The sequence below is a fragment of the Thalassophryne amazonica genome, chromosome 15 (genome assembly GCF_902500255.1).
Source record: "Thalassophryne amazonica chromosome 15, fThaAma1.1, whole genome shotgun sequence".
Lineage (NCBI taxonomy): Eukaryota > Metazoa > Chordata > Actinopteri > Batrachoidiformes > Batrachoididae > Thalassophryne > Thalassophryne amazonica.
The window spans coordinates 29,005,273-29,028,110 of record NC_047117.1 but is presented as its reverse complement, the minus strand read 5'-3'; the positions used below and the strand labels follow the sequence as shown (position 1 = coordinate 29,028,110).

The following is a 22,838-nucleotide window of genomic DNA, read 5'->3' as shown; positions in this document are numbered from 1 at the left end:
AGTCATAGCCACAACAGGCTATAACTCCATCAGAATTTTCATAGGTGTCACTTAGTTTCCTTCTTGCATGGTCACTCAATTTGTTCAATTACCCATGGCCTTGAAAAATGTGGAGACTGTGGATGACAATAATGAAAGCAATACTTTTGTTAAAACCCTTGAATTAAAGGTGAAAGTCTATTCCAAAAGCATATCTTGATTGCTTCAATTCAACTGTACTGTAGTGGTGTACAGATGAAAAAAATAGAAAAAGATTGTGTTGGTGTCCAAATGCTTGTGAACCTGACATTTTGCACAATATGACTGTTTTAAAGAACAGCCCATCTGGGTCCATCTGATCTCACAGGGGGTAGAACCACCCTAGAATGTATCAAATGCTCAGTTTTTTGGGAGACAGTAAGTCAGTAAAGATTGGGTTCTGATTGATTGGACTCAGATGAAGCACTTGAACAGAATCACAAACCAAGATTGTCTTCTCTTCCATTCTTTAATGAGTAGTCATATTTATAGAAGCAAAGCTGGTTCCCTTGGATCAAATCCAAAGACTATGCAACTTGAATTTCATGGTCACCCAAAAGCAGGAACTGGAAGCTAATCTTGTTTCTAGGTCTTTGCTCATACTATCAAATTACAACTCTGAACTTTTTATTGCACTTGGACAACCTCTGGTGTTTTCTTGCAGTGTATGAAAAATGGCCAATTACTTCTGCCTGAACTCACATGGCTGTCCCTGGTCTCATTCACCAGGTGGTCCCAGGTTAGGACTGTCTGCTGCTCAATATTTGTGGACTATCATGATACATGACAAAATATTTCACAAAAATTACAATTTGTTGTCATTCTGGAGCCTGTTGTTAACTTTTTTGTCAACTATCAGGCTATCAGTTTTATATTTAAAAATTCTATGATCAACTGCATAGAAAAAAGAAGTCTGTTATGCTCAAGGCCCCTGCTACCAAATTTTGATCCCACCTGGTACAGTAGAACCAACACAGTATAATGTGAAATGGCACTGGGATTATTATTATTATTATTATTATTATTATTATTATTACTACGAGCAAAGCGCCGTGAAACTTGCTCTTATTTTAGACGAAGGCAAGAACCGGAAATGGCACCAAAAAAATCTGCCCATTGGGGAAAAAGCCACAAACCGGATAACATTGTCGTAAAAAGCCGTAAAAAGCCACAAACCAATGGTAGACGAAGCTACAAACCGGAAATGAGATAGTGAGATGCTGAAGCACTTTGCTCATTCATGTCTGCGAGACATATTATTATTATTAAATTCATCAACTAAAGATTTGCTCACAATCCAGGCCTTACCTTTTCATTTTCATTTTCAAATAAATGATATTTCAACCTTGCCTTTTCACTACTTTCTGTTGCCTCATAAGAGTGTTTCATGATGACTTGAACAGGAAATTTAAAAAGCCCTGTCAGACTATTTCTGGAATGTTCTGTCTTTTATACCAGCTGTACAATTATGAGAAACAACCGATGCCTATTTTAAAAGACATTTGTTAACTGAACAAACGATAAACATAACTTATCTGTGGTTAAAATCCAAACGCACACTTTTTACAAGTTATCAATTTGGCAACCAAAACAAGTCAAGTTCAACATGTGAGACACGCCTAAAATATCTCTCCGCCAATGACCGAGTGTCTGCTCGTCCGACCAATGAATTGCAGAAAGGGGCGGGCCGTCTAGACTGTTGCTAGGGCATGTCCGTGATGAGTTTCATAGAGTCAAGCCAATCGTATCGCGTTTGCCGTCACCATTTCTTATTGGACAGTCGAGCGGTCAGTCACTTCCTGAGTTTTAGTTACGTGCTGTTGATTTGACTGTAGTTTGGAGTCGTCAAGACTCAGAACTGATTATAGTTGCGTACATATCGCTCTGTTGTCACTTTTTATTTGTCAGTCCATTATTATATGACCTCTACATTGTGTAAATAGGCTGTTTCTATTTTTATAGCGAGACAACACGATGGAACTTAATTCTCTTTTAATTCTTCTGGAGGCTGCAGAGTACTTGGAAAAAAGAGACAGAGGTATTTCACGCCTTGTTAGCTCATTTTACTTTATTATTGTGGAATAAAGGGTGAATATTTTGTATTTTATCCGGTGTAAAGTTTTAACGTGCTGTGCCATAGTGCAGGTATGATGTCACTTTACAGACAATGGACCAGCAGTAGATTGTACATCAGATGGACTTCACATTTATTATTTAAAGTTTGTAGTTTTTTGTTTTTTTTAACTCAGGTTTGGTTTGTTCGCATTGTGTGCATTGTTTTTTTCTGTACTTGCTGCGTGACATTGAAAATAGCCTGCATGATAATGGCATAATGGCCATGTAAATTTAATGATATGAAATCTGCTTCCTGAAGCCTGTTTAGTCTGTTTTTCAGTGATTACACTCAGCGTGTTTGTTAGCATTTCATTACAGACCCCACTATAATTTAACGTTCATCTTTGTTTGCTTTGCCAACAGGAGCAGAACACGGTTATGCGTCTGTTTTGCCGTACAATAGCGACTTTTCCAGAAAGAAAACGAAAGCCTCGCCGATCTCCAGAAAAACTCAGAACAACAGGTAAATATGGTTGTTTGTTCTGTGTCAGTGATTGTGAGCATTGCTGCTGCTTTCCTGCACACTGCCATCTTTCTGCTGGGCTTGGCTCTGTTTTGGTTTCTGCAATAAACACTGCCACGCGTACACTGTCAGTCGTGTTACTCCCACTCCTTCATGTCCACGCACGTCATAAACCTTCACTCCACGAGAGAACACGCACGCAGCTGCTTTCGTTCTTTCGCCGAGGTAAAGCTTTGAAACCAGACTTTCAAAGTTGTGCATCTTGTTCGACGTTCCCATGTGCAGATCTGCTGGTGGCCCCTGGGTTTCCCCAGACCCCTGCAAGTATCAGACCCATATCAGTCTTACTGACATGGACAGATAGAGCAGAAAAGTCCAGGGCACGTCGCACACAAATCCTCCAGAGCCTGCAGCTGGCAGCAGTAGGCAGACCTCTTACATGGCCCCATGACAGTCACAAAACATTCAAATTTCATCAAAATAAATGTGATCAGAAAAGGATAAATAATATCAAATGTAATATTATATTATTTGCAAAAAAAGACTAATAGTTTAGATGGAGAACTGTAAATAATAGTTAAATTAATTAGTGATTGATCAAATATGTTTATGATTATTCATAAGTCATAATAATACTAAGGAAAAAAATTATAAAAATTGATCATCGCCATTTCTCAGAACATATAGGGTTTACAATTTTCTAAGCTTCATCCAGCAACTACAAGCTTTCAACTCAGTTACTTTCAGTATTGATCAATCTATTAATTGTTTCAGCTATTAAAATATGTCAGTGTCAATGTCATGTCAATATATCGATTTTTGACAGTCATGGCTTCCATCCATTCCAAATCCAAGAAATGCAGTAAATGTAAAAATTCATTTCACATGCTTTAATTAAATCTAAAAATATATAATTAAAAAATAATAGGTGTGTATGTGTGCTGTGTTAAAGTGCACAAATATTTATGCAATCTGTTATTTAGCACATCACATTGTTATATAATTTGCATAATATTGCAGTGATGTTTTCACTTTTATTTTATTTTTTAAATTATGTATCATGATGTATCATAACAAAATGATAAAGCACAAAGGTGTGTGGTTCGTCTCCACACTGTGTGCTGCACAAGGAGGCTATGACATCAGTGTCACATGTGAATCATTTTAAAGACAGATTTGATGGGTATTGTAATGCTTAAATTATTTTACTTTGGCAGCCTCTAAATCAAATATATATCAAACCTATCAGTCAACACCCTATTGTGGCAAGAGTTCATGTATTATTGCCCACTAGTGCAGTGCCCCTAGGAAGTTTGTATTCCTGTAGAAAATTGGGAGCTAAAAAATTAAATTAAAAATAATAATGCCCAATACCACCACCAGACCAGTTGAATTCTAAATAAAGTGTTGTGAAATTCCATCACAGAATACAGCACTTTCAAATACCACCAGTTGTAAAATCAATAATAAATTTAACACAATGCTAAAATACCCTCGGCCGTATGAGCCCTGTGTTCTTTATAATTTGCAGTTGTTTAATTAATTATTAAGATTGTATTTTATACAATTTGTACATGTTCAAAGAAGCCCCTCTATTAATCAGTCAATCAAAAACAATATTTATGTTTTAATGGCGTCTGCAGGAGGCTTTGTGTGTGCTTGTAGATGAGCTTTTGACAAAAGCGGAAGTTATGCAAATCAAGGAATATTTGTAGATCACCCTCTGTGCATTTTCTGGTATTAACTCCATGGGAAGTTAGCATGCATGCTAACACCGCAAAATGTGCTATCAGGTTGCAAAAAGAGCATTTTCAGTTTTAGAAGTGTTTATTTCTTTCTATCTTTTACATAATATATGACAAAGAGGATATATTTACACACAAACGAAACAGTTATGCAGCTAGCTACCAGCCTGTGATGTCACCATGCTAACGTCCACAAAATAAATTCAGAGGTGTTATTAGGTTTTCGGTTTTAGAAGTGTTTATTTCTCGCTAGCTTTTACATATGAGAGACATGCATATAAACACAAAGCAAAGCGGTTTTGGTGAGACCAGCCACTGACATCATGATGCAGCTCTACTCTGATTGGCTGTCATCCCCCACCACTCAAAAACAAAAAAGAACAGATTCAAACAGAATGTGACATTTTGACCTCTTAAAATACATCAAGGTTAGCCATCTTTGAGCTTGTCCAAGGTCTGTGTCCCAAGAATGTTCCCTATGAATTTGAAGACTGTGGCAGCAATAGAACTGGACTTTTGCTGAACACAGTCTGACTGACGGACAGACGGATGGACACCAGGTCTTCGCAATACCCGATGGCCATATGTTGGCCTCAGGTAAAAATCATAACCAATGAATATGCTTGTACAGTATTTAGCGCAGTGCTTTAATTTTACCTCAAAATACTTTACTTTGCAAGCTGTGTCTATAGGGGACTATAAGGGACCTAAACCTATAGAGGGGGAACGGTTGGCTTTTTAAATACTTGAAAGACACTGGACTCATCGAGAGGATTTAGTACTGCTATAACAGACTGATGCAGAAGGTGGCAGCAATGCAACAATAAGGATGCCGGCTGCCATTAAACGCCATAGAAGAAGAAAGGGTGTGCTTGAGTTTATCCACAGGGTCACGTTTTGAGAGGAGCATGTTTTGTGTCAAAATTATGTCAATATGACAAGGAAAATGAAAGGATTCAGTGATGCTATTTTATCATTATGTTTATGACATGCCGGGAATCTGTTTTGGGCCCTCTTGACACCACGTGACCCCGGTTTAGGGACTCATCCAGACTAGGAGGCGACTTGTAAATTGTTGCAGGATAATTTGAGTAGATGTTGCCACATCAGTCTTTAAACTCCATGTGTTTTGAGAGTTTTTGCCAGAAATAGACTGTGCCCTGGTTGCTCCATGTATGACTGTATGGATACACCATGTGCCTGGTGTGCACAGTAGTGAACTCGAGAATGAAATCATTCCACATACAGGATATAGTTTGAATTAATTGCGGAATAAAAAAGTCTTACTGGGGCTTTGAGTTTCAGTATGATATGGTTTCAGTACGCTGTCACATTTAAGAAAGCAGCCTCTTCCACATCCCTTTGTCATGTCACAGATACATGCGGCTGTATTTTCAGGTCTGGGGTGGTAAAGATGGCGATAGGGGTGTGATACAGACTGCACATAGGGACATCACATTCGGGTGTGGTGCCTCACACAAATACAACCCCAATTCCAATGAAGTTGGGATGTTATCTAAAATGTAAATAAAAACAGAATACAATGATTTGAAAATCCTCTTCAAACTATATTCAGTTGAATACACCACAAAGACAAGATATTTAATGTTCAGACTGATAGACTTTGTTGTTTTTGTGCAAATATTTGCTCATTTTGAAATGGATGCCTGCAACACATTTCAAAAAAGTTGGGATGAGGAAACAAAAGACTGGGAAAGTTGATGAATACTCAAAGTACACCTAATTGGAAAGTGTCTTGATTGGGTATAAAAGGAGCATCCCCAAAAGGCTCAGCCGTTCACCAGCAAAGATGGGGCAAGGATCACCACTTTGTGAACAACTGCGTGAAAAAATAGTCCAACAGTTTATGAACAATGTTTCTCAATGTTCAATTTCAAGGAATTTAGGGATTCCATCATCTACAGTTCATAATATAATCAGAAGATTCATAAAATCTGGAGAACTTTCTACATGTAAACGGTAAGGCTGAAAACCAACGTTGAATGCCCGTGACCTTCGATCCCTCAGGCGACACTGCATTAAAAATCACCATCATTGTGTAAAGGATCTTACCTCGTGTGCTCAGGAACACTTCAGAAAACCATTGTCAGTTAACACAGTTCGTCGCTACATTTACAAGTGCAAGTTAAAACTCTACCATGCAAAGCGAAAGCCATACATCAACAACATCCAGAAACGCCGCCACCTTCTCTGGGCCCGAGCTCAGGACATGCGCAAAGTGGAAAACTGTGCTGTGGTCTGAGTCCACATTTCATATTGTTTTTGGAAATCATGGATGTTGTGTCCACCGGACAAAAAAGGAAAAAAACCATCCAGATTGTTACCAGCGCAAAGTTCAAAAGCCAGCATCTGTGATGATATGGGGGTGTGTTAGTGCCCATGGGCACTAACACACCCCATACCATGACAGATGTGTAAGTTGCCCATGCCATTGGCAACTTACACATCTGTCATGGCACCATCAATGCTGAAAGGTACATCCAGCTTTTGGAGCAACACATTCTGCCATCCAAGCAACGTCTTTTTCAGGAACGTCCCTGCTTATTTCAGCAAGACAATGCCAAGTCACATTCTGCATGTGTTACAACAGCGTGGCTTCATACTAAAAGAGTACGGGACTGGCCTGCCTGCAGTCCAGACCTCTCTCCCATTGAAAATGTGTGGCCCATTATGAAGCGCAAAATACGACAACGGAGATCCCGGACTGTTGAACAGCTGAAGTTGTACATCAAGCAATAATGGCAAAGAATTCCACCTACAAAGCTTCAACAATTAGTGTCCTCAGTTCCCAAACACTTATTGAGTGTTGTTAGAAGGAAAGGTGATGTAACACAGTGGTAAACATAACACTGTCCCAGCTTTTTTGAAACGTGTTGCAGGCATCTATTTCAAAATGAGCAAATATTTGCACAAAAACAATAAAGTTTATCAATTTGAACATTAAATATCTTGTCTGTGTGGTGTATTCAGTTGAATATAGGTTGAAGAGGATTTGCAAATAATTTTATTCTGTTTTTATTTACATTTTACACAACGTCTTGGCATCATTGGAATTGGGGTTGTACAACACTGTTCTTCATTGAGAGGTCTTAATGCGCCACAACTGTCTTCATCTACCTTTGTCTTGTACATATAACAGGATACTGCAGTTCGAGTTATACTCAGTTATCACACAAAGGGTTCAGGGCATCAACTGTGCACCTGGGGTATTAAAAGATTTGTAGGTGCAGTTAAACAGAACCTTGCTTTTACAAATCATCTGCAGTGCTTTGCTTTGTAGAATCATATCATGCAATAATGTAGCATGTGGGTGTAAGAAAGGACAGTTTAGCCTATTTTCTCACAGAGAATGAAGAAAACATGATGGCCATCCCTTGACTATTAAGAAAATACACTTGGAAAACTACAAGGTTACTCATTACTAGGGATGGGTATTGATAAGATTTTATCAATATCGATGCCATTACCGATTCTGCTTATTGATCCGATTTCTTATCGATTCCCTTATCGATACCTCTTGTGAATTTTGTACTAAAAGTAGGCTTTACAGGTTTTCTATGTATTTCATTGAGTCTTAAAGTAAATAAATATGAAATTGGTCACTATATCCTTGATCTCTGGACATAAATAAAAAATAAACAAAATGGTGTTTCACTTTGAAGTTATTAATTCTGAATGGATTCTATCGTTCTAACTTGACTCGGCAGAGAGCCGCACAGTGTTTGGAGCTGTGTGAACAGAACAGAGGATGATTCTCGTTTCTTTCTCGCAACAAGACAGGAGTCCCAGTTAGTAACTTTAATCCGCACAAAAGTGACTCACAATTTCACATATTCAGGGATGAAAGTGGTGAAAAACAAAAAAGCTGAAACCCAAAATTACCCCCCAACACCACGTGCATGAAAATGTTTCAATTCTAGAAGCTCTGAAATGAAATCTGGGACTATTCCAGACAATAAGTGAGAAAAAAAAAAACAACTTTCCTTATTCAAATTCATTCCAGTAGTATTTTGCTCTTACTAGTATGCAGCAGTTTTCTAGTTTGGCAGATAGTTCTGGAGGAAATCACTGAAGAAATTAACACATTGAAAATATGGTTTGACCGAAACAAACTGTCATTAAACTTAAATAAGAGGGATGAAATGGAGGTGTAAGAGTCACTAGGTGTTCACAGGAAACACTTATTTATTTCTTTATGTATGTATGTATGTATTTATTTATTTATGTATGTTCATTGTTAGTTGGTTTTATATTTTCTGTTGTTTTTATTCAGGTTCTTTTTTCTCTTTCTCTAAAATTGTATATAATCATTAGATTAGTTATTATTACTATTATTGTTGTGTTTGCTATTATTATTAATATATAAGCAAAAATACATTTAAAAATATTACAATTTGTAATACATTTGACTCTTTTACAACAACAAACGCTTGACAGCTGCAACTGCTTATTGCTAAAATTGAAAATGCCATAGACATACTAACGTGTTAGCATCGGCCCCGTTTTTAAGTTATAAAATACATCTATCAACTGTTTCAGAAAGCCATAACATGTCGGTTTAACATAAAAAAGGTAAAATAATACTCACAGCTATATGCTCTTTAGGGTTTTAGCGGGGGAAAGCGAAAGAAAAAAATTAATCAGCGAAGCAATGATCGAAGCATTGCTTCGATCTGCGAATCACTGCTTCAATTGGTTCAAGGTTCAAAGCAAAGCCGCGCTGCAGAAAAGTTTATTACAGACCTGCTGCAGGGTCTGTAATCAATGTAGAGAAATTATCATTTTCCTGACAAACACCCACAAAAACAACGACCACTCTGAAGGACTGATAAGGGAATTGTTAAGTAAAAAGGTTATTGATGTCGGTGGATCGAACCATTTCTTAACGATACTTGAAAGGAACCGGTTCTCGATACCCATCCCTATTCATTACGGTGTATATCTCATGCCAAAGCCTTAAACACCCTGTCTTATATAGTCAGACAGTTGTTTTTAAATTTTTGTTGTCTCACCTCGACCGTGAATGCACATCCAACCCAACACGTTTTTGTTTTCCGTTGCTCCACTGTAAACCTGAACAAGTTAGCAGAACTCAAAAATATTGAGGCAACTGATTGCCTCAATATTTTTGACTTCGTAAACGTAAAAGTCAATTGTTCTCAGAACATAAAAGTTTTGATTACATGCTACTTGTACCTCATGATTACAGTTAAAGTGTTCATTTAAGTAAAAGTAAGTCCCTTCAGCTGCTCCCTTGTTTTTCACTCGGGGTCACCACAGCCATCGATTTCTATTTACTCACCAGATGGAGGACCGGGACGATCTGCTCATTCGCTGGCTGTTGCCAGAGCACTGCCATCTTGGTTAGTGTTTAATAACCAGACATAAATAGAAATCAATGGACATTATCAATGTTTTTAAGAGAGAGAGTTAATCTGCATTTTCCATGCTATTACTATGCTGTTACATTTATTCAGACTCAGTCCCATAGCCAATATTTGTCAAAACAAATACAGTTGATCATACTATTTAGAAAATAGATTTGAATGGATTTGTCAGTCCCAGTCCAAATAGAAAATAATTCCATCAATTTGTGAAACACACATCTGTCACGACACAAGATACTAGTTTGATCCTTAATTTTATTTTAATTTTATTATGAAGTTAAGTTAAAGATGGGAAACAATCATAGGTGAAAGTAAGTGCTTCGTCTGCTCGCATCATGTTAAAGATACTAATATTAAAGAGACTGCTCTTAACACACCTGCAACGCCGCTTTTACGGAGCACTTCATGAAAATATAAAATAAAATGAAACAGCCACACCAGCCAAGGTGAAAGTAAAATTATTCAATAATTTCTGAACCAAGTTGAAAGAAATCTGAAAACACTACACTGTTTACACAGAGTATATTACAAATAAATTAATCTCATTCCTGTATATTCTTATATTAGTAGAATATATAATGTCAAAGCGACTTTCATGTGACCCACCAAATTGAGAGATAAATGAATTTGCTCTTACAGAATATCTCAGGATGGAAAACCTGATGTGAACAAAAAACCAGAGGCTAAATAAAAAGGGATAAATTAATTGAGACTTATGAATGTGAGACTTCTAATTGAACTGCTAAATGAGTGGTGAGATATTTATCACAACAACGCATTCAGGCAGTAAAACTGAAGTCACTACTTTACAGAATACAGCCAAACACAAAAAATAAATCATTTTCTAACCGTTATTAAGCAATTTTAGTCATTTCCCCACATCATTAATATTACATATAATACACACTTACGAAAGCTCACTCCCCAATTTATTAATATTTATTTTTGATTTATTTAACCAGCTGATTTATTTAACCTCCTTTGTCAGCTGGGTGCTGCACCTGAACGCTGCACAAAACAGCATTTTCAGACCACTTAAACCCAAGTTTAAATCAGCAAATAATCTATTTCTATTTAATCTAATGCCTGACGACGCATAATAAAGCTATGTAAAATGGAAGCTGTCCGGCAACAGCTCACAGGCTGCACCCGCCATCTAGTAGATTAAATAGAAATCGATAACCACAGCAGATCCACCGAGGTGGATCTGTGTTTTGATTTGGCACAAGCTTTACGCCAGATGCCCTTCCTGACACAACACATGACATGGAGAAATGCAGAAGTGGTGGGATTTGACATAGGAACCTTCTGCACCAAAACCAAGCGCACTATATACTTTATTTTGACATTGTAACATCAGTACTCTACTGTTACTACAGAGCACAGTCACATCTGGAAACACAGTCATCCATGGAGTCTCCTGTCTGATCTTGTCTGTCAACCTGTCCATCAACATTGCAGGCAAAAAAAGGGTGCGGGGCTGATTTTTGATGCAATCCACCTCCACCTTTAACTTGTATTGCACAGGTCATTGCTGTCACACTGTCCTCATATACATCCTGCACCACCCTCACATGCTTCTCTGCTACTCCCAACTTCCTCATATAATACCACAACTCCTCTCTCAGCACCCTGTCACAAGCTTTCTCTAGATCCACAAACACGCAGTGCAACTCCTGTGGAAACGGCCCTTTAAACCTATTTTGTGAACCTGAAATCTGCTTTTCACAAAGTGGCAAACAGGAAAATATACACTGGATACTATGATGACATTTGGTTATTTTGCATTCCAGTAAATAGCTGATAGAAGGTGAATTGTATGTGGCTTTGATTATTAGTTCTGTGTTTTACATAACATGTAAAGATGTGTTTTTAACCCACGAGGAAAGCAAATCTATAAGGATTCCCTTCCTTTGCCATTTGCTATATGATTTCCTTGTTGTGCTCTGTAGTTTTTCGGCCACATTTTCCAACTAGATTCCTCCGTGATGGCACACAGCATTTTTTCCGTCTGTATTATTGGCCCTTCAAAAATGGCGTTGCCAGGTTGAGTCAGGCAGCTAGCAGCAGTGCAAGATTCTGTGCTTCATCTGTGCTGATCTTGCGCTACATTATCCCAGTTGCATGGTCACATGTAAGGCAGTGTGGCGAGCAGTGCAGCTCTGCAGATGCCGTGGTCTCGTCAACACAGCTGTGGGAACCACTGCTACAGTGGAAAGTCTGTAAAGGGCTGTTGTCAGCTTGGCCCCTTGTTATTTCTGTTTTTATTTTTATTGCTCTGGTACCCATGATGGTCTGTCAAAGAGATCGCCTGTTCAGATGGACTGCAGTGGCCTTGTTACTCCAGTTGCCGATCAAATTAGGGCACTCCTTAGAATAGGCCGCATACTGAGGAATTCTGCAGTGTTTAGGCCTCCAGACGGCTGCGTTTCTATTCACTGCCTTGTTGCTGTTCACCCAGTGTACAGTAACAATAACAGCAATGCATGCATGCTGATTGTGTGTGTGTATATATACAGTGTAGGAGTAGTATAAGTGTATAGGTAGTATAAGTGCCACTGATCATACAGAACATTATGCAGAATTTTAAAAAATATGGCTTCATTTTTATGCACTTATATGATCGATTATGCTGTCTTTTTAAATAAAAAGCTTAGTTTTGTTTAAGTGGGAGTGGAATGAAAATGCATGAGTGATTTAGACAATTTTGGGTTTATTATAATGCAGAAAAAAATGTCATTTAATGTCTACAGATATTTCTTTCTAAATGTGAATTTAACAGTGATCTATAAATACTAGGCATTTTGTCCTATACACACTTTCACCTGTGCTGCATTTATACCGGAATAATCAATCACCAGACTACTTATCATTACAGATAATGCTAACTCTTATAACCTATTCTCACTTTCATGGATATGCATCCCAGAGGCTCATGGCCTATAACTATGACAAACCGGTGTGGGAAGATTAGTCTTTTTCATCCAGCTCCTCTTTTTAATTCCATGCACTAATATGAGAGTCTGGCGCAAACCACGTTTCTTGATTGTGAAATAGTGACGGCACCTTTTTATATTCTGAATCTGACCTTGCTGTTTGACTGAAAGCTCTTACGTCATCATTGTGATGAGCGGTCGCATAAGCATAAAATCAAAACAACTTGAATGCTTTCTGCTTTTGTTGAAGCTTTTGTCTGACAGCAGCTGTGCCAGTCTATTGTGTGTGACTCCTGTGGAGGAGGTCTCACAGACCAGGGGGAAGTAGTATATATGATGATCACAGTGTACAGTTTGATGACATAATTCACCAGATTTGACAAAAAAAAAAAAAAGCCTACAGTAGCTTAACCGTAGGATGCCTAAAGCATAATTTTTGCGCAACATTGGCACTTCCAGAAAACCTCCCAGTGACGTCACAGCATATCGGACAATATGACAGAAATGCAAATGCAAAATTCATAATGTGGAAAACATCTTGAACTTCCCCCTATGGTTAAAACAAGGCCACAGAAGAGTGACAGAATATCCAGTATCATCATTGACATCCTCCTGGGCTTTTTAAGTTTTTCCAAGGTAAAGACATGGTTTCAAACTGTGACTTTCCAGGATGTATATCCACCAACTATGTGATGTGAAGGTTGTGGAGGATTTTGGGACTTCAGTCCTTGAATCTGTAGGACTCATCATTGTCCTTTTGGTCTTTCAGGTCATCACACAATGAGCTGGAGAAACACAGGTAAGGTGTGATCTACACCATATGTACATCTTAATTGTCATGGATCTGACCTGTTATGCCTGCAGTGCACTTTTGAAGGGGTGATGGCTGAACCTAAATGTCAGATACATTACAGTAAAATGCATGAAAAGGGATAATAAGACCATTTTAAAGCACGCCTTGGTGCTGATTAGATCTGTGTCTGGTTCTCTGATGAAACTCATTACCTTGTATGGAATGAGAATCCTGTTAGTAATGTGATAATCCAGCCCAGACCGACAGTGTGAGCAGGGAGGCGGGCAGACAAGCACATTTGTACCACAGTACCTGCACCAAGTGATTCCATGCTTCTCCCAGCATGCACTGTGCTTCAACTCACAAACACTGTTTTCTCTTCTCCTTCATGTGCAGCTAGTGGTTGTGTGATCTTTTGCTCATGAAATCCACAGATGTCTGTTTTTGCTCCACAATCAAAAATGAAAATATTCAAAAAGCATAAAATTAAGTAATGGTGGTTAAACATCTGCCATCTTTTCAGCTATTACCTTAGTGCCAAGAAGTGCCAGAAGGATAGTATTAGATCTTTTCAAGCACACCGAAAGCTGCTCATACTAGGTTTTTTTTTTGGTTTTTTTTTAAATGGTTCTGATAGGGGAGTGAGGAAACAGCTGATGTGACTGTCAGCACATAAGCTCAGGCTGGAAAGTGTGTGCGTGACACACCAACGCTCACATTTGCCAGTCACATGTCTTGCAGTGAGTAATTAATGTGTGTAGTGCAGAGAAGAACAAGTATGGACAAATTCCTCTCTGACCTGACAGACAAACCCATGCTGGTTACTGTGCAGGTGTTGAGACACATTTACCTCATGTCCGAAAAGGGGTGTGACTGTGACGTTTTGTGATGTCCGATCATGCTGAAAAATGCCAGTAAATTGTTCCATAATCAGTTTACTTACTTCCCTTTGTCATCATTAAAACCACAAGTTTCTTTCTTTTTTCTGACATGCACTAAGATGTTGTCATGTGACTGTGAGATCTCTTTTTCATGGAGGAGTAAGATACATTTTCAGGGGAAAAACACATCATTGTCATGTATGAAATAACATAAAAATACCCCAAGAAACATGTTGCCTTATTTGTTGTTTGCCTGTGAGTCTGATTGGCAGCAGAGTATCTAAAAAAAAAAAAACACACACACACATGCAGCTACACAGTACAGTTTAATTCACATTTTTATAATGTCTCCCATGGATTTCCATTTTAGCACCAGTATTTACTTCCATGCTTTTGCACGTCACCATGCTCTGAATCAACGGCTGGCTGCTGTTAGATAATATCTGTGCTAATTCCTTATTTTATGTTAGTGATCAAGTATGTGCCTTTGTTATCTGTTTGGAAGTCTCTTGAGATCTGGTTTAAAGTTTAAACATAAGAGTTAAGTTTCACTTTCATCATGCATGTGCAAGCTACAGATACAGGGATGGCTCCCGCTGTCTGTGAGAGCCAGTAACATATAGACTAAACCACACCCACTTTAACGCCCACATTGTATAAAAGTGTTGTGCAAGCTATCTTTGTGGTCTCTCACAAGATGGACTCCATCTGTGAAGACCCAAGCCTGGTTTTCAACGTGACCTTCAATAAGTTCAAAATGAGAAATATATTGATTTGGTTCTTTGTAAGGGGCAGTAAATTACATAAAGACCCGGGATAAATTACACTGCTTACCTTTACATTTCCACTTCACCGCTGCTGACAGTGTGACTTTCACTACCGGAGAAAATAGTAAAAGAAACTTTTAGTGGAAACACTTTTCACCCTGTTAGCATAGCATATCATAGCCTTGGTACTGGATTTCTTGTGTCCTGAAATATGTTTACCTTTCTCAATGTCTGTTGAAAGCTTTGAGGCCCGCATTTGATCTTTTATTTTGCAGTTTGAAGCGCATCACCAAACCGCACCAGTAAATTCAACCATTCGGAATGTTTTGAGGTGCAGCAGAGACAATGCACGCTTGTAATTTGGGGAGGCTTTTCATCACCATGCCAGTAAACTTCTGCTTGGTTTTATTGTCCATAATTCTTTGTGCACAGAGCAGGTAGCTCAGTGGAATAGGAATTGGACTGCCAATATGCATATCTTGGTTCAGTTCCTGTGTCCTTGGACAAACACTTTATTGTCCCAGTCCACCAAGCTGTAAATGGACACTGGCCTTGGATGGCGAAGTAATCTGCGATGGACTGGCGTTTCATTCAGAGGGAGTTGTAGACTCCTAAAGGCTTCATGCTGCGGAATCCAGGGATGAGCATCTGTACAGTAGACCTCAGGGCGTATGTAAGATTTACCTCTGTGTGAGCCAGAGATCAAGCAGATGTGCAGTAGTTTACAAGTAAAAACAGGCCTTTGTTTTTTCCCCTCTGCCACAAAGTGTGGCAGAGGTTATGTTTTCAACCCTGTTTGTCTGTTTGTGAACAACCTGTAACCACATTTTTTCATATATCCTTATGATTTTTTTTTTTTTACAGAGGATTCATATCCTGATAGGCAAGAACTGATTAAATTTTCAAGGTCAAAAGTTAGGAACAATCTTGGAAAATTGGAAAAAGCCCTATCCTTTAACATTGAACGAATTTTCAAAAAATTATAACTGTCTCAAAAAAGATTGCATGTCTTTCATATTTGAGAGCATTATGTAGGATGGTATCCTTTATTGATTGACAAAGTTTTATCCAGATCTGATCCAGATTACAGCTTTTGTGGCCATTTAAATTTAACATTGAAAACACTGTTTAATGTATATTTTGCATTGTATCTTAATCAAATGTGCCCTTTATTTCAAAGTGAGGTGCAGACGAGCACTCACTATTGTCTGACAAACTTTGATCTGGATCTGATCCAAGATTGTGTATTTTGTGGATATTTGAATTTAATATTGAAAAGCCCAATTGGTGTACATTTTGCATTATATCTCAATCAAAAGTGCCTTAATCACTCTCATTTCTGAGAATGAGGTGCAAACTGGCACTCAGTGAATAGACTAAGCATGATTTGCATTGATCCATATTGCAGATTTAGTAGATATTTGATTTCAACATTGAAAGTCCTTTTGATCCTCTTGCCTCTACTGGTGGTTGGCTCTCACTGCGGTATTGTATCACTTCCTGTTCCGGAGCACAGCGGTGTTTTTCTGTATCTGTTAGCTGTTTAATCTGCGCAGTTAGATTGATCTAGTTATCTAGATTACGATTTGTTTCCCAGTGTAATCTTTACGTGCCTTAACTAAAGCACTCCTTCTGCTAAATTATTTACACATTATTCACTTTGCGTGTTTTTAGGAATCCGCTAGCTTAGCGTAGCTACTAGCTCTTAGCCGATTTAGCATGGCAGCTTCTCCTGTCTCTCCCGCACTTTTCTGCTCTGGGTGTGAAATGTTTAGTTATTCCTCGGCCTACTTTAGCAGTAATGGTACTTGTAATAAGTGTAGCTTATTCGTAGCTTTGGAGGCCAGGCTGGGCGAATTGGAGACTCGGCTCCGCACCGTGGAAAATTCTACAGCTAGCCAGGCCCCTGTAGTCGGTGCGGACCAAGGTAGCTTAGACGCCGTTAGTTACCCCCTGGCAGATCCCGAGCAGCCGGGAAAGCAGGCCGACTGGGTGACTGTGAGGAGGAAGCGTAGTTCTAAACAGAAGCCCCGTGTACACCGCCAACCCATTCACATCTCTAACCGTTTTTCCACACTCTGCGACACACCCGCCGAGGATCAAACTCTGGTTATTGGCGACTCTGTTTTGCGAAATGTGAAGTTAGCGACACCAGAAACCATAGTCAATTGTCTTCCGGGGGCCAGAGCAGGCGGCATTGAAGGAAATTTGAAACTGCTGGCTAAGGCTAAGCGTAAATTTGGTAAGATTGTAATTCACGTCGGCAGTAATGACACCCGGTTACGTCAATCGGAGGTCACTAAACTTAACATTAAATCGGTGTGTAACTTTGCAAAAACAATGTCAGACTCTGTAGTTTTCTCTGGGCCCCTCCCCAATCAGACCGGGAGTGACATGTTTAGCCGCATGTTCTCCTTGAATTGCTGGCTGTCTGAGTGGTGTCCAAAAAATGAGGTGGGCTTCATAGATAATTGGCAAAGCTTCTGGGGAAAACCTGGTCTTGTTAGGAGAGACGGCATCCATCCCACTTTGGATGGAGCAGCTCTCATTTCTAGAAATCTGGCCAATTTTCTTAAATCCTCCAAACCGTGACTATCCAGGGTTGGGACCAGGAAGCAGAGTTGTAGTCTTACACACCTCTCTGCAGCTTCTCTCCCCCTGCCATCCCCTCATTACCCCATCCCCGTAGAGACGGTGCCTGCTCCCAGACTACCAATAACCAGCAAAAATCTATTTAAGCATAAAAATTCAAAAAGAAAAAATAATATAGCACCTTCAACTGCACCACAGACTAAAACAGTTAAATGTGGTCTATTAAACATTAGGTCTCTCTCTTCTAAGTCCCTGTTGGTAAATGATATAATAATTGATCAACATATTGATTTATTCTGCCTTACAGAAACCTGGTTACAGCAGGATGAATATGTTAGTTTAAATGAGTCAACACCCCCGAGTCACACTAACTGTCAGAATGCTCGTAGCACGGGCCGGGGCGGAGGATTAGCAGCAATCTTCCATTCCAGCTTATTAATTAATCAAAAACCCAGACAGAGCTTTAATTCATTTGAAAGCTTGACTCTTAGTCTTGTCCATCCAAATTGGAAGTCCCAAAAAACAGTTTTATTTGTTATTATCTATCGTCCACCTGGTCGTTACTGTGAGTTTCTCTGTGAATTTTCAGACCTTTTGTCTGACTTAGTGCTTAGCTCAGATAAGATAATTATAGTGGGCGATTTTAACATCCACACAGATGCTGAGAATGACAGCCTCAACACTGCATTTAATCTATTATTAGACTCTATTGGCTTTGCTCAAAAAGTAAATGAGTCCACCCACCACTTTAATCTTATCTTAGATCTTGTTCTGACTTATGGTATGGAAATAGAAGACTTAACAGTATTCCCTGAAAACTCCCTTCTGTCTGATCATTTCTTAATAACATTTACATTTACTCTGATGGACTACCCAGCAGTGGGGAATAAGTTTCATTACACTAGAAGTCTTTCAGAAAGCGCTGTAACTAGGTTTAAGGATATGATTCCTTCTTTATATTCTCTAATGCCATATACCAACACAGTGCAGAGTAGCTACCTAAACTCTGTAAGTGAGATAGAGTATCTCATCAATAGTTTTACATCCTCATTGAAGACAACTTTGGATGCTGTAGCTCCTCTAAAAAAGAGAGCTTTAAATCAGAAGTGCCTGACTCCGTGGTATAACTCACAAACTCGTAGCTTAAAGCAGATAACCGTAAGTTGGAGAGGAAATGGCGTCTCACTCATTTAGAAGATCTTCACTTAGCCTGGAAAAAGAGTCTGTTGCTCTATAAAAAAAAAAGCCCCCCGTAAAGCTAGGACATCTTTCTACTCATCACTAATTGAAGAAAATAAGAACAATCCCAGGTTTCTTTTCAGCACTGTAGCCAGGCTGACAAAGAGTCAGAGCTCTATTGAGCTCAGTATTCCATTAACTTTAACTAGTAATGACTTCATGACTTTCTTTGCTAACAAAATTTTAACTATTAGAGAAAAAATTACTCATAACCATCCCAAAGACGTATCGTTATCTTTGGCTGCTTTCAGTGATGCCGGTATTTGGTTAGACTCTTTCTCTCCGATTGTTCTGTCTGAGTTATTTTCATTAGTTACTTCATCCAAACCATCAACATGTTTATTAGACCCCATTCCTACCAGGCTGCTCAAGGAAGCCCTACCATTATTTAATGCTTCGATCTTAAATATGATCAATCTATCTTTGTTAGTTGGCTATGTACCACAGGCTTTTAAGGTGGCAGTAATTAAACCATTACTTAAAAAGCCATCACTTGACCCAGCTATCTTAGCTAATTATAGGCCAATCTCCAACCTTCCTTTTCTCTCAAAAATTCTTGAAAGGGTAGTTGTAAAACAGCTAACTGATCATCTGCAGAGGAATGGTCTATTTGAAGAGTTTCAGTCAGGTTTTAGAATTCATCATAGTACAGAAACAGCATTAGTGAAGGTTACAAATGATCTTCTTATGGCCTCGGACAGTGAACTCATCTCTGTGCTTGTTCTTTTAGACCTCAGTGCTGCTTTTGATACTGTTGACCATAAAATTTTATTACAGAGATTAGAGCATGCCATAGGTATTAAAGGCACTGCGCTGCGGTGGTTTGAATCATATTTGTCTAGTAGATTACAATTTGTTCATGTAAATGGGGAATCTTCTTCACAGACTAAAGTTAATTATGGAGTTCCACAAGGTTCTGTGCTAGGACCAATTTTATTCACTTTATACATGCTTCCCTTAGGCAGTATTATTAGACGGTATTGCTTAAATTTTCATTGTTACGCAGATGATACCCAGCTTTATCTATCCATGAAGCCAGAGGACACACACCAATTAGCTAAACTGCAGGATTGTCTTAGACATAAAGACATGGATGACCTCTAATTTCCTGCTTTTAAACTCAGATAAAACTGAAGTTATTGTACTTGGCCCCACAAATCTTAGAAACATGGTGTCTAACCAGATCCTTACTCTGGATGGCATTACCCTGACCTCTAGTAATACTGTGATAAATCTTGGAGTCATTCTTGATCAGGATATGTCATTCAAAGCGTATATTAAACAAATATGTAGGACTGCTTTTTTGCATTTACGCAATATCTCTAAAATCAGAAAGGTCTAGGACTATTGTAATTCATTATTATCAGGTTGTCCTAAAAGTTCCCTAAAAAGCCTTCAGTTAATTCAAAATGCTGCAGCTAGAGTACTGACGGGGACTAGAAGGAGAGAGCATATCTCACCCATATTGGGCTCTCTTCATTGGCTTCCTGTTAATTCTAGAATAGAATTTAAAATTCTTCTTCTTACTTATAAGGTTTTGAATAATCAGGTCCCATCTTATCTTAGGGACCTCGTAGTACCATATCACCCCAATAGAGTGCTTCGCTCTCAGACTGCAGGCTTACTTGTAGTTCCTAGGGTTTGTAAGAGTAGAATGGGAGGCAGAGCCTTCAGCTTTCAGGCTCCTCTCCTGTGGAACCAGCTCCCAATTCAGATCAGGGAGACAGACACCCTCTCTACTTTTAAGATTAGGCTTAAAACTTTCCTTTTTGCTAAAGCTTATAGTTAGGGCTGGATCAGGTGACCCTGAACCATCCCTTAGTTATGCTGCTATAGACGTAGACTGCCGGGGGGTTCCCATGATGCACTGTTTCTTTCTCTTTTTGCTCTGTATGCACCACTCTGCATTTAATCATTAGTGATCGATCTCTGCTCCCCTCCACAGCATGTCTTTTTCCTGGTTCTCTCCCTCAGCCCCAACCAGTCCCAGCAGAAGACTGCCCCTCCCTGAGCCTGGTTCTGCTGGAGGTTTCTTCTTGTTAAAAGGGAATTTTTCCTTCCCACTGTAGCCAAGTGCTTGCTCACAGGGGGTCGTTTTGACCGTTGGGGTTTTACATAATTATTGTATGGCCTTGCCTTACAATATAAAGCGCCTTGGGGCAACTGTTTGTTGTGATTTGGCGCTATATAAAAAAATTGATTGATTGATTGATTGATCTATATTTTGTATTATATTTTATCTTATGAAAAGCAACATCTGGCCTTGACATTTTTTCCAAAGTAAAAATTTGTGGAATTGGCAAACGCTGGGTTGGAACTGGGGGAGGTGTGTGTGGATTGAGAGGTTTGGGCGGCTTTGATTGAGCTGCTGCCCCCGCGACCCAACCTCGGATGAAGCAGAAGAAAATGGATGGATGGAGGGATGTTGACGGAGGTTTGCAGTTTACAATTGCGGTACTGTAGTGTTTCTTGTAAAACAGCACCCCCACCTGCACTTCACGTCTGTGGAAAAAGATCAGTGGAACAGATTTGTGCGCTCTCTGAATGTCCTTTTGTTCACTCATGTTTTATTCCTTTTGAAAGGGCACTATCAAACAAAATTTGATTAAAACAAAAATGCTAATTTTCTATTATAAATTAAAGTCACAGTGCATCGACATTAGTGACAAAATGAAGTGTTAATACAAATTATAACAACAATATTTCTATGTAAGAACAGAAGACCCTTATTGACAAGGTGTTTTTTTTTCTTTTCTGTTGCTATATGAGACATTCTGATATAGCTCCTGTACAAACCTGCAATGTGAAATTACACTTAAAGATTAAACAGTAACTGTGACTTTTCAGGTTTTAATATGTTAGCATCTTTGGTATACACTGCATCTGGAAAGTATTTATAGCGCTTCACGTTTTCCATTTTTTTTAATGTTCATCCAAAATGGATGAAATTATTGTTTTTCCTCAAAATTCTACAGATAATACTCCATAATGACAATGTGAAAAAGTTTTTTTTTAAGATTTTTACAAATATTTCTATTCTACAACCCCAATCCGCCCTTTTCGGGTTTCAAATCCCGCAAAACCTTGGAGAGGTCACTGCGTTGCGAGATCTCAGTAACATTGAGAACGGCATTGAGACGCTCTGATCACGCTGCACTTTAACCGCTGCACACGGACAACAGCATTAGCATCGCAACATAAAACTATTTTTATATTGTGCCTAAAACTCTCATAAATATATTCTCTGGGTTTATAGACGTTGTTATTGCGTTTATTTTATGTAAACATGCTGTGTCTCTGTTATTTTCAGTGGGAGTTGCTGTGAGCTATGCTCGCTTCCTGATCATATCGTTCTGGGGGAAAGTGAAGTTTGCTCTTTAACGTCTTGATTATTGTCCTTTACAACACTGTTTGTCCTCTTTGTTCCAGACTAATATATATAATATGTCTGAAATTCGGTTTGCGTTTATTAAATTCCACGCAGATTAAACATAGCAGACACGGATTATTCGTTATAACTGTTTTAGCCAGTTTTCAGGGTATCATGCATGCAGTCTCTTATTAACGTGATGAAAAGCATAAAAAAATACTTTTTTGTAGTATAATATTAATTTACAATTGTCATCATGTGGATTCTCTATGTTGTTTTGACTGCAGCGACTCTCTGGCGTGCTAGGGATTATGGGATACATGAAAACCCTGGATTCCAATGAAGTTGGGACATTGTGTAAAATGTAAATGAAAGCAGAATACAATGATTTGCAAATCCTCTTCAACTTATGTTCAATTGAATACACCACAAAGACAAATTTAATGTTCAACCTGATAAACTTTATTGTTTTTGTGCAAGTATTTGCTCATTTCGAAATGGATGCCTGCAA

The 22,838-nt window shown here is 38.7% G+C and overlaps 1 protein-coding gene across 1 annotated transcript in view; it reads left to right on the top strand.

Moving 5' to 3' along the window:
- The first annotated feature begins 1,813 nt into the window (after window positions 1–1,813).
- The window catches only part of mxd4 (MAX dimerization protein 4), a 53,924-nt gene continuing 32,899 nt past the window's right edge, over window positions 1,814–22,838 (top strand). Inside the window, exons 1-3 of the mRNA XM_034188289.1 lie at window positions 1,814–2,056; window positions 2,497–2,596; window positions 13,455–13,484. Of these exons, the coding sequence (XP_034044180.1) occupies window positions 1,993–2,056; window positions 2,497–2,596; window positions 13,455–13,484 (194 nt within the window). The 5' untranslated portion in view covers window positions 1,814–1,992. The remainder of the gene's footprint in view (window positions 2,057–2,496; window positions 2,597–13,454; window positions 13,485–22,838) is intronic.